We start from the raw sequence: 17,207 nt of genomic DNA, 5'->3' as shown, positions 1-17,207 counted from the left end.
CCTCTAACATAGTAGCAGTGCCTTCTCAAATTGACACCACACATCAAAAAAAAAATAAAAATTAAAAAATGAGGAAAAACCTTCCCATGTTCACACAGCCTTCAAAATTCAGTAGCACCCAGATGCCCCAGGAAGCACACACATTTAAGGCACAGGACACTGCCAAACAGCCCTTGCTCCTGCTGTTAGGTGTCACTTATTTCTATTACTGTGTTCTTCAGCCAAGAAATATAAATTAGAAATTTAATTTCACAGCAAGATTTCACTAAACAGGATAACACACTCCCCCTGCCATACTCACACATGCACAGGTTTTCATTTCCTCTGTGAAGACCAATTATTGACCAACAATAAAACTTTGAGACTGTTTGAATAATGTAATAAAGCTGGTAGGGGGCTATAGGCAGATACTAAAGCTGGTACTTGTAAAAGATATGCCCAGTTGATATAATATTTTATACTGTTCACAACAGTTAAAGCCCATAGTCTTAGTTCATAAACAAAGCCAATAAAGTCATCTTACTATTTTGGGTGGAAAATGGGAGGGTGGAATTTGAAAAGTACTAAACAAAGGAACCAACTGCAATTATCATTTGAAAATAATCAATGCACAAAGAGTCATCACCCAAATAAAAATCTGGATACTTAACAATAATTAAGAAAAAAAATCTGTTGAAAATATTATGTAAACAACTCTTATTTCTAAAATTAAACACCAATGGAGTGGAAGGCTACCTCTCTCAAAATGATATTAAAGCATGAGTACAGGAGCAAAACCATCTGAGAAAAAAATTAGTCCTGCAAAAGCACATTACTGTACAAATCTAATTCAAATTAGAATGGCAAATATATAAACCAATGAAAATTGGAGCTTTAAAAAGCAAAAACTATCTTTTAACATAAGTAATAAACAATAAATTTCAATTGCAGACAACGCATATGTCACACTGTCCAGGAACACTGATCTACATTTCCATTAACTTCAGTGACTTGTTCTGAGTTTGGAACTTGTGAGTGATAATTCATAATGTTCAATCAATACGTAGAGATATTAATGATATAATTTCATGTTTGGATCTTGACAAGATCTTCTTCTATGTTTCAACCACCATCACTGTCTGTGATTATTTTTAGCCATGACCTTATCACAAAATATACCTGGTACCTAAATACAACAGCACAGTCAACATTTTATTATATTACTCAGAATATTTAAGTATTTTCTCTAAATCTCACGGGAGGGGGAGAACAGAAAAGAACACTTCCCTCAAAAATATCTACTTTGAAAACAAATTTTAAAAGGTTAGCAAATGGATTTTGTTTCTGAGGGCAATGCTGAATTAAGTGAATTAAATAGTCATAGATTTCTGTCTCCGTTATTTTCAGAAGAATTTAGTTGTAAGCACAGGTAGCTGTGCTTCAGCAATTACTCAGTTCAGCAGAGAACAATCTGCAGGATTAGTCAATCTACATTACCTGTGTCAACACGTGAGATTTGCATTGACAGCAATTCATAAATCTATCACCTGGAGTGCACGAACTTCTCAGACCTCCACTCTGCTGCAGTACCATTCCTGCAAAGTCATTTCCCTGCCTCCTTGGTAACAACTAGTTTTCCACTTAAAACATTAATTTCCCTTTAGATTCCACTACAACCAGAAAGAAAAAGCAGCCTGAGATCCCAAAAAGATCCTTTACCTTGGCTTCTCTTTTAATAGTTATTAAAGAATAGAAATATGCTTCTTCTCAGATGATGATTTTTATTTTATCAGAAGTTGGCAACATCTTTGCATTAAACCACAGCAAGCAGAGTCTCTCCCTGCTGAAATATGTCAGATGACACTTGCTGGGTACATGAAGTATGATTTTGTCCCAGGGTTAAACCTCCTTGAGATACATATCAGGTCTCCTCGTAATGCCCAAAAAAGGGACCTGAAATCTGGATCCTCTGATTAGACCAAAAAAAAAAATTCTCTGCAAGTTTTACACTAATTTTTTTTAATCTGTTTAAAAACCTGCATGTCTTTAAAATAAAGATACTTTCAAAGGTACTTTTCAAACTGAGTCAAGTTTGGATCAATGCCTTACACACATTTTACCACATAAACAAGCAAGTAGTGCACATGAAATTCCAACTACTTTAGATTCTGGAGTTCTTGATGCATCCCATATTTTGTCACCACAACTGAAGTTAAACTTCGGTTAAAGGTTAACAATGTCCATCTTAAACCCAAATGCTTATTTCTATGACAGTGCTTGAGAGACAGCTGGGTAGAAGATGGGAAGATGAGTAACCAGAGCTACTCTTAACACACTCAGAGCTCTGTGTATATTCTATTGATAAAACAACAAATTCAGATTGAAAAAAATTTGTTCCACTTGTGTACTCCAGAAAACTCAGAACAGACTTACAATTAAAGTACCTTAAATCCCCATTGCACCAAGCCAGCTATAGCAGGGACCATCCTGGAAATGCTTACTCTGTATTTCCTCTGTATTTTCTTAATCCATTATGAACCACAGAGGTGCAGTTGGTAAATTACATTGACGGAATGTTTTTCCCTGCTCAGGATACTTTCTCATGTGTCCTGAGTTTCATGAATTTGCACTTCAAAGTTTTACAGCTTCAGCCTACCTTGCAAAGAAAACTGATGTTGAAGCCGAGGGACTGTGCGTTTCTGGAGCCAGAGTTCATGTAGTTTCCAAGGAACAGCACCAACTCCAACAGCTTACTGAAGCTTTCACTCTTCTTCAGCTCCTCACAAGCCATTGTCACTGCCATGATGTCAGGTTTGATGTTGTTCACGTGCTCCTCAAACATGAGCCGGAACAGGATCCCATTGAGACGTGGCCGCAGCATCTTCACTGAGCTCATCTGCAAAACACAAAACATTACAGCAGAACATAAAAAACCAGAAGCTTACTAAAGCAAAATAGTTTGCATTAAAAAAAAAAAACCCATCATGCAGCCAGGAAGTCTGTGTGTTTTCATTGCCTATCTGGCATTTCCAGGAATCTGTAAACTGCTCACAGGTATCTTTCCCCAAACCATACACTTTGCCTGAAAAAAACCAGTAAAAACAAGAAAGTGCTTTGTGATTCCAAACCATTTAACTTGTCAATTCCAAGCTCACTGGCAACAAACACCCACTGCCAAACCCCTTGTTCCCAAGCAAAGACAATGTAAGTTAGTTCTACCAGTTCACAAGAACCAAAGATCAGCCTGAAAGTACAGGCTGTAAATATTCTGGAGGTGGATAAAGAGCTTTGGGCTGAAATTCATAACAATTAACTTTTAAATAAAAAACAGTATACCTAGAGATACTAAAGTAAGGACATACTAATGGTATACTCTCAGTTCTGATCCCATGGCATCAGACTTCACAGGTAACATACAGCCTGCTTTACTGCCTTTTAAGTAAATTTTGTAAAACTACTGCCCAGGACCCAACCACCTTTGTGTTTCAGACATTTGGCAAAAGGTAATACAGGACTAATTCCTTCCTGATCTGATAAAAAGGTGGGATGTCATAAATCATGGTGTGGTAGCCATGTAATGACAGTGATACTGAAAAGTATCTACAATATTCATTAGTTTAAATCCCCAATACCAAATTCACTAGCCTAGCTACCAAAATATGGTGGTCTATCATATTTTGCACAAGTGATCAGTTATTTCCTCCTACTTAGAACACTATAATTCACAAGGCATATTTAAAATAAGAGAAAAATAAGTATTGAGCTCATTTAAGCCACTTAAAAACTTTCATTTAATTGCAAGAAGGATTATCTTCCAAATCTAACTCCTCATTTTACTTAGCAGAATACAGGCAGATTTCTCCCCCTGTGTATTCACTATCAGTGGTGTTCCTGAAGCACTTAGAAAGAAAAGCTTTGTTATGTGACAAATCACAGATCGTGACCAAGAAAACAAAGATTTTGGTGTGCCTCTGTCTCTGCTGTCCAAAGTTTTACTCTGGTTCTTTGAGGAACCAGGATTTTTCTACTGGCATTATCTACCAGACACAGCAGCAATAACTTGCACAGGAAAGACTTGAGTGGCCTGAATAAAAATTAATTCATTCTAAAATAAGCATAAATATGAAGGCGCTCCAGATGGTCTCAAACAATTCCTATGATCAGACTGGAACAAGGAAAAGGAAAGGATCAAAAAAGAAGCATTTCAGCATAACCAGAGATCTTTTTTTATAAGTCTCCATTGTCACAAATTTCTCTGTGAGCCTCTATAAGCCCAAATCATTGAAAGTCTTGCAACATTATTCTTCTAATCATTCTGTATTTCAGAAATATCATACTGAAAACATCTGCCTTAAAAGGATCTACTTACACTAATCTGCAGTAGATAGAAATTAAAATTAATCACATAATTTGCTTTAAGTTTTGTAGAACAATCTCCAATTACTGTTTTTACTCAAAATGACACAGAAAAAAAGTTGTCAAAAGCTTTAGATCCTGAAAACAAAATGCAGCAAAACATGTATAAGCCAATAGAACAGTGTGACAAAGATTTGTGAAGAATAATCCTTGACAATACTTCAGCCAACTGTACTTTCTTCTTTTAATATTGTGTTTGAAGTGTCATGGAACACTGAGCATTTAATTGCAGGGTAGTTTGACCACCAAACCAGCAGTAAGTTTTAATTTCACTTGCTGACTTGCATTATCTTTTAAAAGTATCTCCACAATTTCCCAAGAGCTGTTTCAGGTGGGTTGTTTCCTAAAAATTCAGAATGTTTTCATACACATATATATCATCAGATGATGACCACAAATGCCATTTTAGTTCCTCCCTCCCCACCCTTCCCTTGTTTCCCTTTCATATGCCTGTTTCTAAATCCAGGTGTTCAGTGCCTGGCAAACATACTGAACTTGGAGGGATCTGCTGGAATAGGTAAGGTGTAAAGACTACATTCACTTACAAAAAAGTCCAATTCTTTATGGTTTCACAAAATTAGTGTCCAAGCCATATAAGAAATAAGACATGGAACAGCAAACATTGACTTCCACCACAAATAATTAAAGAAGCAAGAAAATGGGTATTTCTTTTCCAGCTCACTGTCAGTGCTGGGCTGCATGTCATTATTTCCCCTTCTGGGCTTTCATAAAGGTCTTGACTCAACTCTCTACCTAATCAAGTTCTTTATTCAGTTCTTTATGCTTTATTATCATCATTCAATTCTCAAGTCCTGTATTAAAACTAGGATCAAAGGCTATTGGAGAAAGGCAAAAAGCACAATTAAATTTGCCTCACTTACTAAGAAAAAGCTGACATTCCTCTAATACAAATTTGTCAACTTACTAAGACAACTTACCCTCTTACCTATATTATATTAAAGTTGTCTTTTTTTTTTCTCTAGCAATGTTCTAGGAAGATTAATTCTTCAGCAGCTCCAGAAATTACAATGAGGCCAAACAAGTGGCAAATAAATTCAATTAAAAAAAAAAAAATGAAAGACTCAACCAATGCAGGTATAATAAACTTGTATAGTTCTCCCCACTTAGTCCACCTTGCAGTCAGGACTGTTCAGGACAGCTAATCCTGGTCAAACAGGAAAAAAGGCCACAAAATACGCAATCACTATACAACTACGTTGAGAAACTTTTGCTTTTAAAATAATAAAAATGTTCAACTGGCACTGAAATGGAATTGCATTTCCTTACTAAGCTGCAGCAGTTCCCATACCATAAAAAACTTAACTCTTGAACAGAAGTTTTACATTTAAAAATCAGATAACATTCTGCCTAGCTTATTTCATGTTACACAACTGATTCAGTTAATCTATTTTTCTTGCTCTACTTCAACATCAATGCAAACTTTCCTTTATATGAAGTTGTGTTGCCTTTTTTGATCCCAGTATATAACTTCAAAAAGTTCCAATAACTAATTAGAATACATAATTGATTTTAACATTTAATCTAAATGAAAATGCAGTTCTAATTTTCATTTACATATCAGCTGAATATTAAGTTAATCGGTCTCTTCTAATAAGTTAATAATTTACTAAGTATGGGTTTTCTACACAAATTTTAAGCAACTTATTCCAATCTTTATTAAATTTGATGGGCAAAGTGATTATTCAATTAACATATCTTAATAATTAACATGCCTAAATTTACATACAAATAAGGGTACACATTTTAAATATTATTTAAGATAGGAATAAAAGAACACAGACAGACTAACGTCAAGGTTACAATTATTATTAATGCAAAACTCCAAACTTAATTGGACACATAGGAAAAAAGAAGTTCAGTCAGGTAAAGAGTTTAAGTTCAGCTGTATTTCTTCCACTTCAATGGATAGTTCAATTAAACCAAAATCAGAAACAAAATCAGCATTTTAGTACTAGTAATACAGTTAGAGGCCTCTGAAAATAAGACAGAAGCACTACCCATAAAGAAAATACTGGTTTTTATTAAACCAGATGGTAAAGCTGAATAAGCAAACGAGCTTGAGGAAACTTAGTTCCTTCATAAGGCAAACATCACCATTTGGAGATGTTTGACTAAGCAGCTGTTGTTAAATAATGTTGCATTAAATGGTTGAAAGCTCTCTCAACTTTCCATAGGCATTCATTCCTCAAAAATATAAATCAATGAAACAGTGATCTATATTGGTACTGTTGGGAAATAGGGATACTTTCCTGGCTATTTCAATACAATCAAGTGAAAAAACAAGGACCACCTAGTTTCAATCCAGCAGTAATCCTAACTCAGATAAAGGCAAGATCTCCAGGTATATAAGTAGCATCCTAATGCAGAAATATCTCTATATAAAAACTATAGAGAGTAATGCAGTAGAGACAGGCTGAAGCAGAACAGACAAGATAGTGATGATGTTTATAAAAGGGAATGTGTGGGAGAAGAAGGGGTTTTAAATTGTTACTGATCAATTAATAGATGGTAATGTTTTACTACTGCAGCTCTTGCCATAAGACTAACTAATGTATCAGACTTCTACCAAAATTCCTCATCTTTGTTTTGAAAAAAAAGATTTTTGGAACTTTATGCCATTTATTGAGGAAAAAAAAATCAGTAGGCTAAAGTTTTTCAAAAGAAGTCATCGATATCTTTAATTTTCTAAATCCTCTACAAAAATCTCATTAGATCATATTCCGTTACTTCCCCAACCAAAAAATATTGTAAAAAAAGAAGAAGGGGAAAAAAAAAAAAAATCACTCAAAAGGCACTTCTGAAGCCAAATTATGCTTAAATCGGAGCTTTTTAGTAAAAAGCTGATTTTACTCTTCCCTTTTAGGAGGCCTCTATTCCTGTTTTAATGCATTTTAATGCACATAATGCCTTAAAAATCCAGCAAGAGCAAACCTGGCTCCTGTGGAGCTGGGGATAAATCCTGAGCACATTACAGAGGCATCATCAGCATCCTAATCTTTTGGACTGGCAAAGTGAAGTGAAAACAGGAACTAATTTGCCTAAGGCCTTATCAGGTCCTTGGAAGACCTAAAGTGATTTCCAAGTCCTGGGTAGTCCTCAGTATCACACCATCACCCCCAGCTTGGATTAAAGCAATTTATGCTAATTCCATAATTTCCTTCAGAGACAGGTTCCAGCCATTACAACACTCAATATCCCTACTTTTGCATTACAAGTATGTATTAAATGCTAGTAAAAGAAACAGAACACAATCGAAAATTTCAGTCTCGATATGAATCCACACCTCTTCTAGAACCATTTTGCAAGTCTGTGTGTTTGTACATGTACACAGATATTTTACATGCATATGCACACTTACATATATATGTATATATACACATAATAAATATATGTATACAAACACAAGACACTTATGGGCATATTAACTCTTCCAGCTGTTTAGAGTTTTTGATACAAAACAAAAAATTTATTGGAGTTGTCAATGCCATGGAGTAAATGGGTCTTTTATGGACTCTTGGAAGTGTAAATACTTGAAGCTCCAGTGTTCTTCATAACTGTTTCATAAACATTCAGGACAAAACAGACAAAAGACTTGGTCTAGCACAGGAGTGTTTGTTGCTTTTAATGGCATACTATAATTCCTTCCAGGAAAACACCTAGAATCATAGAACACCTTGGGTTGGAAGGGACCTTACAGATCATCTGGTTTCACCCCCCCTGCCATGGGCAAGGATACCACTCACTAGACCAGGTTCTTCAGGGCCCCACCCAAATTGGCCTGATATGTATTCAGAGAGATTTTTTGATTGTTACTCAACAGGAAATAGATAGTAACTTTTTCCTGCTGCAGGTCTTCCAAAAACACTAACCAAAGTACTTTATCCCTAAAATTTTTCTTTTTATGTGACAAAATGGAATTCTGCAGTTGATCATTGCATCAATACATACCACAACTCCAAACTGTTCTGGCTCAGCAAGATCATTATATTCATCCTTTAATTCAGCTAAGGCATTGAGTTCCTTCTGCTCAGGAAGATTCTTCACTAGGTTCTAAAACAAACAAGGCATTATATCAAATTTGTTATATTAAACTATATTAAAAATAACATGCTTAAAATACCACAACATGGAAATGCATGAGGAAATTATGGGAAGCTTATTTTATTTACGCAGCTTTAACACTGTATAAACATCAAATCAAATCAGTAATTATTTAATACAGACATCAAGTCCTCTGTTACAGTCTCTGATTTGAAGAATACCTTCTCAGAATTAAAAGGTTAGAGTATAATTTTTCAGGGCCTGACAGGATCAAGGAGTTTTGTCTGTCTACAATCTTTCTTGCCCTAGTGATTTCATCTTGCTCATTAAATATTAATCAAGAAATAACTGGTCTGTGTAAAACAAGACATAACTAGCAAAAAAAAAAATTACAATCTTTAGACATTCAAAGTAGCTGTGCACGAAACACACTTCGAAATACCTTACACAAAAAAAGGTCACCATCTCAAAATTGTACAGATCTTTTGGATGGCAAAAATACTGGAACTCAGTAAAAAGCTGAAGTTGTTTGCAATCCTATCCATGTCCCCAAAGAAATTTGTATTAGTTAGTATATGATCTTAAGATCTCAATACTGATATGCTAAATGTATTAAATATTTATATTAAGACTGAAGAACACTTTGTTTTAAGAGATAATCATCAGAAGTTTAGTTTGTATTTAAACTTTCATATATAGACCAGTTGAAATCAAAACAATGTAATTCTTTTAATTAAAGAAAACCATTTCTATTTAAGCAAGCATCAATAGGAAAAGAATTATGTGACTGTTAAAAAAGCAACCAACACTGCAGAAGCATATTTTTTTCAGATATAAAAATCCTAATTGGAGAAAATCTGCACTATTATAGGTACAGATGTCTTATTTTTAGAACAGACCAATCTTGCCATCACTCTTGCAATATCCTTATTCATGTTGAGAATTTGATTACTGATCACTCTGCCAAGGCTTGAAGGAGAAATCAAGGTACAACTTGGAGAAGCATCAGTCTAATTTGTCAAATCTGCAAGTGATAGCAAATGTAATTCTCCAAGCTGAAAGAGTCAAACATTCACCCACCTCCATAAAGAAAACTAAAGATGACAAGCAGTCTCATACAAAACATCCCTGTTACAGAGAGATTTTTATACTCACACTAGAAGCTGCTGAATGTCCCAGGAAGCAGAGTTCAATATACATGGCAGAGAGATTCACCTCCATGTCACACAACTGAGCTGTAGCTTTGTGCTTAAACCTAAGTATGTTTCCTTTCTATTAACCCAAACTCATGTCCCACTCTACTGACACTGCAGCTCCTTTTTTAGATAGATATATAGATACACACACGTATATATATATACTTTCATTAAATGCGTTGAATAACTGAAAATAAAGATAAAGCCTTCAGCGACCACATATTCAAATCCTTGTCAATACTTCAGGAAACAATTTCATAATGTATTCATGATGATATGGATTTACATAAAAATAAGGTAAATAACAATAGTTAACATAAACATAAAAAGGAATCTAAGGCTGACATTAAAAGGCTGAAACTATCAGTCACTACTTACTGTCCCAATGCCCTGAATAAACATGGTGTTTGACAACTGTATGATTACAAAAACTTACTCCCTCAAAGAGAATTCCTCAAAGCAATTGAAAACATTTTTCCCTAGAGCATTGTCCTCAAGGAAGAGGTACAACAGTACAGAATCTACCAGCTACTCAAACTCATGAATCCAATTTATTTTACTAAGTATTACACCATAACTTTGAAAAGTGGCAAAAAACAAGGGCTTGAGAAGCAAAATTGAAAAAAACACTTTGCTATTTGCTCAATTAAGCCATACCCATTTCATTTCCACCACTTTGATACTTAAAGCAGTTTCTACACATGCATTTTTAGCACATAGGAGTTTTGCTAGGCATGGGAGAAAGCGAGGTTTGCTTTGTACAATTTTTCCAATCAGTACTATTGAAAACTGTTAAACTGGTAAATTAGTTAATAGCTCAGTTGAAGATTAAAATAAAAATAAACCAGAATAGACAGAACACAAAATAGATGATACTGCCCATTTACCCCAATATATTTCTAAGAATATCCCTTGAAACACAGAGGAATCTCTTCTAGGTTCTCAGTTGCATCTCCCTGCTATTGAAAGCGGCTCTGCCACACCATTCCCTTCAGAAAGGGACCAATCTCCAAAGCCTTCATTTTCTGAAGATTATGGGCTGCTGAGTTTCTAGACAGTTGCATTCATGATGAACTCACATACATTTATTCTGGTGATAACATTACCTTTTACTTATGCAACTTCATCTTTCTTCCCAGTGCTTACATACATCACTCCTCTCCCCATATGGTTATAACGTAGTCACATCCCTCACAGCTATTTATATTGCTGATCTAATCAAGCCAATCTTTCCTGCTTCCTTCTGCAGACTGTTTCTCTATCCCTCAATCATCTTAAGTAGTTTTTAAGTTCAGCTTCTCTATTTTAAATTCATTTTTGAGAAATGTACCAAGTATTTTAGATAAGGTCTCGGAAGTACCCTATTCAAAAGCATAAAAATTATCCTCTCGACTGGAAATCCTTGACCTGATACACCTTGCAATCATATTTGCCATTTTTATAGTGTATGAGGTTGGGCTGGGACCAAGTTAATTTACTTCATAGCAGCCCATATGGTGTCAGTGTGACTTGTGACCAAAACAGCACTGACTTACCACTGGTTTAGCTACTTTATTGAGCTGCATTTGCCATAGAGATAACCAAGCTGAATCTTCTCTCTACTTCAGCTATCCAAGGTGGGGTTATTTCCTCACCCTTGATTTTTGATTTTCCTAAACCTGGAGGCTTCTTAACCACAAAATCTGACATTCCTGATTAATAAAAGAGTCCTAAATAAAATTAGGACTCTGTACTGAGGCAACTCAGTTTAGACTCATGTCCCTGGAATAACCAATTTACACATTCAAGAACGAAAGAAAAAAATTAACGTAAAAAAAAACCTCGGGGGCAATGGGACAAAGGTGCAAACAGGAGATAGGGAAGGATGAAAGGATAAACTGAAGCTCAGTATGTTAGCTAGAATCTGAATCTGTGTATGATATTAAATAAAACAATTCAACACCAGTATTACTGCTGTGCTAAATCTTTACAGCTTCTAAGCTTTACGTGCTTCTCTGTTGTACTGTTGTTCCCCAGAGATCATGAGGGGCTGTGACCCTCCTACAGTGAGCAAATCAGAGAGTGATGTAATGAAGCTGTATTCCACACTTGCTTGTCTCCAGCTGAGAGACTTGGAGCTCACAATGAGAGCAAACCAGCCTGAGAGAAGGTTTCATTGGCAGATGGTTTTTGAGTTGCAGCAGTATCCTGAAACATTCAGGTAATTTCATCTCTCACTAGAGACAAGCAGAGTTGTTGCAGAGCTGTTTCCACAAGAAGCCTACATCTTCTTCAGCTTGTCTTCAAAGCTGAAAAAACAGAATTCTCAGAGATTTCCTTCTGAAAGGGAAACTTCATCAAGTGGGAGATTGCAAGGTGCTTCTGTTAATGGTATTTTAAAGACAGTTTTACAGCTACATGTGACCATATTCAACAGTAGAAGTGAAATAAATGAAGCAGTAATCACAACTGATACACCTGTAGCTGATAACCTTCTACATTACTCTTACTCTTGATTTCCTATACTTTCACACATTTTTATGTAAAAAACAAGCTATGAAAGAGACACATTTTCACATACCTGAATCAAGGATTCACTCAGCTTCTCTTCATCAACCTCTAAAATGATATTTTTTATTTCTTCATAAGGCAAACGGAAAGAACCCAAAAATATTGCTGCAATTCAGTAATACATAATTAGAATCAAAAAGGTCAAAAAGATTGATATAAAACGGCAAGCTTAATTTCTAGCAACTCAAAAATCATATCTTCATCTAAATTAGGTTTCACAATTAAGAAGTGTCCTATATAAAACAAATGCTAGATGAAGCACACTACTGTAATTTGACTTATAATGAATTTCTTCTCTAAGAAATGAAAGTATGACAACACTTGTAACTTTTTAATCAGCCTCAGTAGCTCACTAGCAGTCTTACTTAGCAATAAAGTCTGATCTTTATGAAAGACATTACTACTGAAACACACCTATTCAGCCACTAGAAGACTTGATTTATTATTATTTTTGCTTTCATAACCATGTATGAATAGCTGTACTATATTTACAATTGGATAAATGATATTTATGATATTCTACAAAAAATTCCACGTCAAAAGGCTGATGAAGAGCTGGACAAAGAAAGAAAAAATGCCTTAACTCTACCACTTTTTAGGATAGCTCAACTTTTACAAGAGACAACATAGAGTCATAGAATCAGCTGGGTTGGAAGGGACCTCTGAGATCATCAAGTCCAACCCTTGATCCACTACCACCGTGGTTACTAGACCATGGCACTGAGTGCCACATCCAGCCTCATATAGTGCAAAGCCTTCAGAGGGGGAGTTCTCAAAGCAATTTGAACTCAGAATGTTATGAAATCTCAAAAGAGCCCCATTCAATAAACTATAAAGTATTAAACACAGATAGATTAGCTTAACACTTTAATATAAAGTGCTCTACATTCAGCCTAACTGCTATGGCTAATTATCCTGCATCCATGTTTTCAAAACTTGAAGTTTTATATCAGTTGTGTCATAGTTGATTTTCTGCTTAAGAAAATGTGCTCACGGGTTTGGTAATAAAAAAAAGCACAGATTTGGTTTTACAGACTTATTTGCCACAGGCATATTTGGACTAGTGACATTTTATGGCATTTCTAATTGCAATAAAAAGAATCTACTACTCTTAATGATTGATTTCCTTCCATAATTAAAGAGAGAAGAAGCAAGTTAAATGAAAGGGGCTGTTTTCCTTACAATTTATAGTAGTAGGATTTGCACCTAAGTTACCCTATTTGATAATATTTTTCTCTTTAAAATTCTAACCTCCACCAAGCTCTGTTTCTCCATTACTCTGACCAGAAAGGACAGAGGAATGGCTTCTCCACCCCAACCACAAAACCTATCCACACTGTACCTTTCCCAAACTAGTGATCATCATTTAATTACACTTTTAGTCCAAAAGAATTAATGAAAAAATCAATTTATAAAAACAATACAGTTCATTACCAATTAAGTCTAAATCATTTTTCCATTTTACTTTTTTTAATTTTTCCCAAGTTGTACAGTGAATTCAAAACAGATGTGTTTAAACACTTCTGAATTTAAGACTCGTTTTAAATCAGTAGTTTTTAGAAAGAAACAATGGCCCAAGAAAAATTAGGAACAATCATGTGTGTATGTGCTAATTAGATATTGACCTAATGCATTTCACATCACTTACATAAATTTTGTGCGGATTTTCCATCCAAAACTCTTAATTCTTTGATCTTTTTCTTTGACTGAGCTGCTTTCTTTTCTTCCGATTCTTCTACTGGCTTTTTGGCTGGAAAAAAGGTATTTATTAAATTCTGATTCATTATTACAACTGTTCAATCTTAGCTAAAAGAAAATCCATTAGAAAGCCATAATAAAGCATCTTTTAGAATCAGTTCAAGGCAAACTGACTGTACTCCCTCAACCTACTGTAAAACACCAAAAGACACAAAGCAAATTTCCAAAAGTAGAAGGAGCATGAAATAAAAATATGACAATGACCAATTTTCTCAAGCACTATCAAATAATATATAAATATTTTAACCCACAAAATTTTACTTCAGCTCCAATTTATTCCAAGCACTTTTAAAAATGCAGGGACTTGGTGTTACTTCAAAGCACACGAGTGCCCTCTGTTGATATATTAATAATATTAATAATTTCTTCATCCCAAACCAACAACATTAATCATTTGATATTTATCACAGCGAACAAAGGTATGTTTTGACTAATTATTTATACTGTCAGTGGTAAAGAGCAAAACCAACTAAGACAATAGCATACCTTTTAATTGATTTCTTTTAAATTAGCAATGATCACTAGCCTTATATTCAGCACTTGAAATTACATAGAAATGTGGAACTGAAGTACCTGAAATATAAGCTGATTTTTAGCATAATTTAAATTAGTCAATTTTCACAGAATTTTCTTAAGCATTAATTAAGTAAACCCATTAACAAGGATTTATATCCTTTTCAATATCACGTAACATATTTGGCACTGAAGGAATAGAATCTAAATGCGCTTAACAGTAATTGAACTTAATGAATATTTTAAGTCATTCAAAAGTAACTAAAAAATTGGAAAATCAAATTAAAAGGAAGTTTCAAGCAGACTAAACACAGTTTTCTTCTCTGAGCACTGTCTTCTCTTGTACTATAATGAGCTATCATGGGTTTCATTACAGGGATCTCCTAAGAAAAGATATTTGTTTTTAGTGTGAAGAATAACATAAAACCTCAGTTTCGTCCTCTTTAATAATAAAAAAAAAAGTAGAACTTAGAAAACAGATATTTGTCTCCTTACACACGTCACTACTTGTAAAGCATCTGGCACAAAGCAATTCTATTGGGTTTATACCACTGAATAATTAGTTTACCTTGGGCATTTTCATACCAGAGCTAACTAAGCCAGTACCAGATAGTTCCCTCATTCCCAGCTACCACTGAAGAGCTTAAAGCAGGGAAAGCTAAACAGAAAAGATGATTCAACAAGAAAACAACACTTGCTCTCCTCTTGCCCTGCCATTTCTCTGCAATCCTAACATGACCAGCTGGCTTGGTATTTGTAAAAGCAGAGCTACAAATCACCAGATAATCCTCGAAATTGCCACCTGCACTGACCCTATAATGAGCTGCCATTTAAAATCCTAAAGTGACACTACATCAAGTAATCAGACCCTTATCACTAATTGTTCTCAATTAAACAAGGAAATAAGACCAGGTACTCAACAACACAAACAAAAAACCACCCGAGAGTGAAAAATTAGTTGTCCCATGAGAAGGCAACAAACATTATGAGCTGTGTTATATCAACAGGAGGTACTACAAAACCTGGATTTGTGTCTGCTGAGACAGGTGAGAGAATTTATTCAAGAAGATCAATGACCTATTCCAAACTCGATCCATTTAAGAATTAAACCCTCCAGATCTCCATATATGACTGAGTCTTTAAAGTGCTGAGCAACGCACACCCCCACAGCCCACTCAAAAAGCACTGGACTTGTCACAGTAGTTGGGAACCTCAAAGACAAACCTGCTGTGTAACCAGCTATGACAATAAACACACACATTTCAGTGTGTAATCACCTCAGTCTTGGGGCTTGCAAAACTGCAGAGGCAACAAAACTAAAAAGAAAACAAGAGGAACAAATGTTTTTGTTACCAAATGTCAACCCCACACAAAGGAAACCTTCTTTCTACTGTTGTAAATCATGTAACCCGATTAGAAACAGCGAGAGAAACACCTCTGCGAGCAAGAGTTCAAAGGCAAAGGTGTTACACGAGCCCAACCTAAAACAGGTTTTAAATTATTCAGCTACTACAGTATCAAAAGAGGAAAAGTGGTTTGGGGTTTAAGCACATGATATTTCATACTCACACAGAGGATGGGCTGTGTCACAATTCACAACAGGAACTCTGCCTGTACATGGCAAAGAACCAGTTGTCCTTATTACCTCTCCTCGCCTGTATCCAGGTGCACTCCTCTAGTGGATGTACAACTAGGAATCACACTTAGAACACAGACCATCCTGTTCAGAAGTTTTATAACAAACTACAGCTACTCTTACCTACTTAAGCCTGAAGGGTTATAACATCATCAGTTATAAATAATTCATTTTCTAAATATTAAATGTCTGGATTAAAATAATTTTTTTATATTTGAAAAAGCTCAGAGAAGATGTTCCTTCCAAAGGTTCCTATCTTTCCATGCATGAGACTTCAACGTTAACTTCATGCCTATTCACAAATAACATAGAAACACTAGAACTAGATGCTTATGTGACTGCATAAAGTCACAATATAGCATGAACACCAATCTTACCAACCCAAAACTCATAGACAGAAAGAGACATTATTAAAATTTCTAGATTAGACAACTACTACAATTTCCCCACCACTGACCCACACTTGAGCTGACATGAAGCATCAGAGCTATACAAAGCCACGCTCCTCCCTCTACTATCAGAGGCTCTCTCCCTCTGATCACACAGTTCATTTCAGCAGTGACTCAACTGTGACAGAGCTATGGATTACAGAATTATGGAAAATAATTAAATTGATTAAAAAGATACTTGATACTTTTCAGAATCAATAGACTATTGCTGACCGACATCCTGACCTTTGTCAGGTTCTCCCTTCATAAGCTCCTGCTTAAAGATGAGACACATTTTGGTTTCATAGCACAGAACCAGAGGGAGAGATGAAAGAAGGATTTTACAGCAAACAACACAAGGTAGTTCGGGAAAGCAAGTTGAAAAATCAATCTGGAAGCTCAAGCAGCTCTATTACTTCATACAGACCTTGAGTTTAGTGCTGTCATTATTCATCACAGTACTTTGATAATGGTACTGGCTTAGATCTTCATTCTAAATCAGTTTTTTTTTTTTAAACCAAGTTTTTACAGGCAGCACCTAGACCTGGTGACTATCGTACCCAAGTTTCCATAACAAAAATGGTCATATTTATAAACAAAGGTATAGCAGAGGAGAAACTTCCTTACTTTCTGACCCTAACTGACTAAGCAATAAAACACTAAAAAGAA

At 35.2% G+C, this 17,207-nt stretch overlaps 1 protein-coding gene across 3 annotated transcripts in view; it reads right to left on the bottom strand.

Moving 5' to 3' along the window:
• DIAPH2 (diaphanous related formin 2) overlaps positions 1 to 17,207 on the bottom strand; it is a 199,569-nt gene that overhangs the window by 118,723 nt on the left and 63,639 nt on the right. For all 3 annotated transcript variants that reach the window (XM_027740737.2, XM_027740739.2, XM_027740740.2), the window contains 4 exons: positions 13,852 to 13,953; positions 12,214 to 12,308; positions 8,365 to 8,466; positions 2,636 to 2,875 (listed from right to left, as the gene is read on the bottom strand). In XM_027740737.2, the coding sequence (XP_027596538.1) occupies positions 2,636 to 2,875; positions 8,365 to 8,466; positions 12,214 to 12,308; positions 13,852 to 13,953 (539 nt within the window). The remainder of the gene's footprint in view (positions 1 to 2,635; positions 2,876 to 8,364; positions 8,467 to 12,213; positions 12,309 to 13,851; positions 13,954 to 17,207) is intronic.

This window comes from Pipra filicauda, unplaced genomic scaffold, assembly GCF_003945595.2.
Source record: "Pipra filicauda isolate LSUMZ 115617 unplaced genomic scaffold, ASM394559v2 scaffold270_size1042834_pilon, whole genome shotgun sequence".
Taxonomy (NCBI): domain Eukaryota; kingdom Metazoa; phylum Chordata; class Aves; order Passeriformes; family Pipridae; genus Pipra; species Pipra filicauda.
This window is presented reverse-complemented; position numbering and strand designations above follow the sequence as displayed.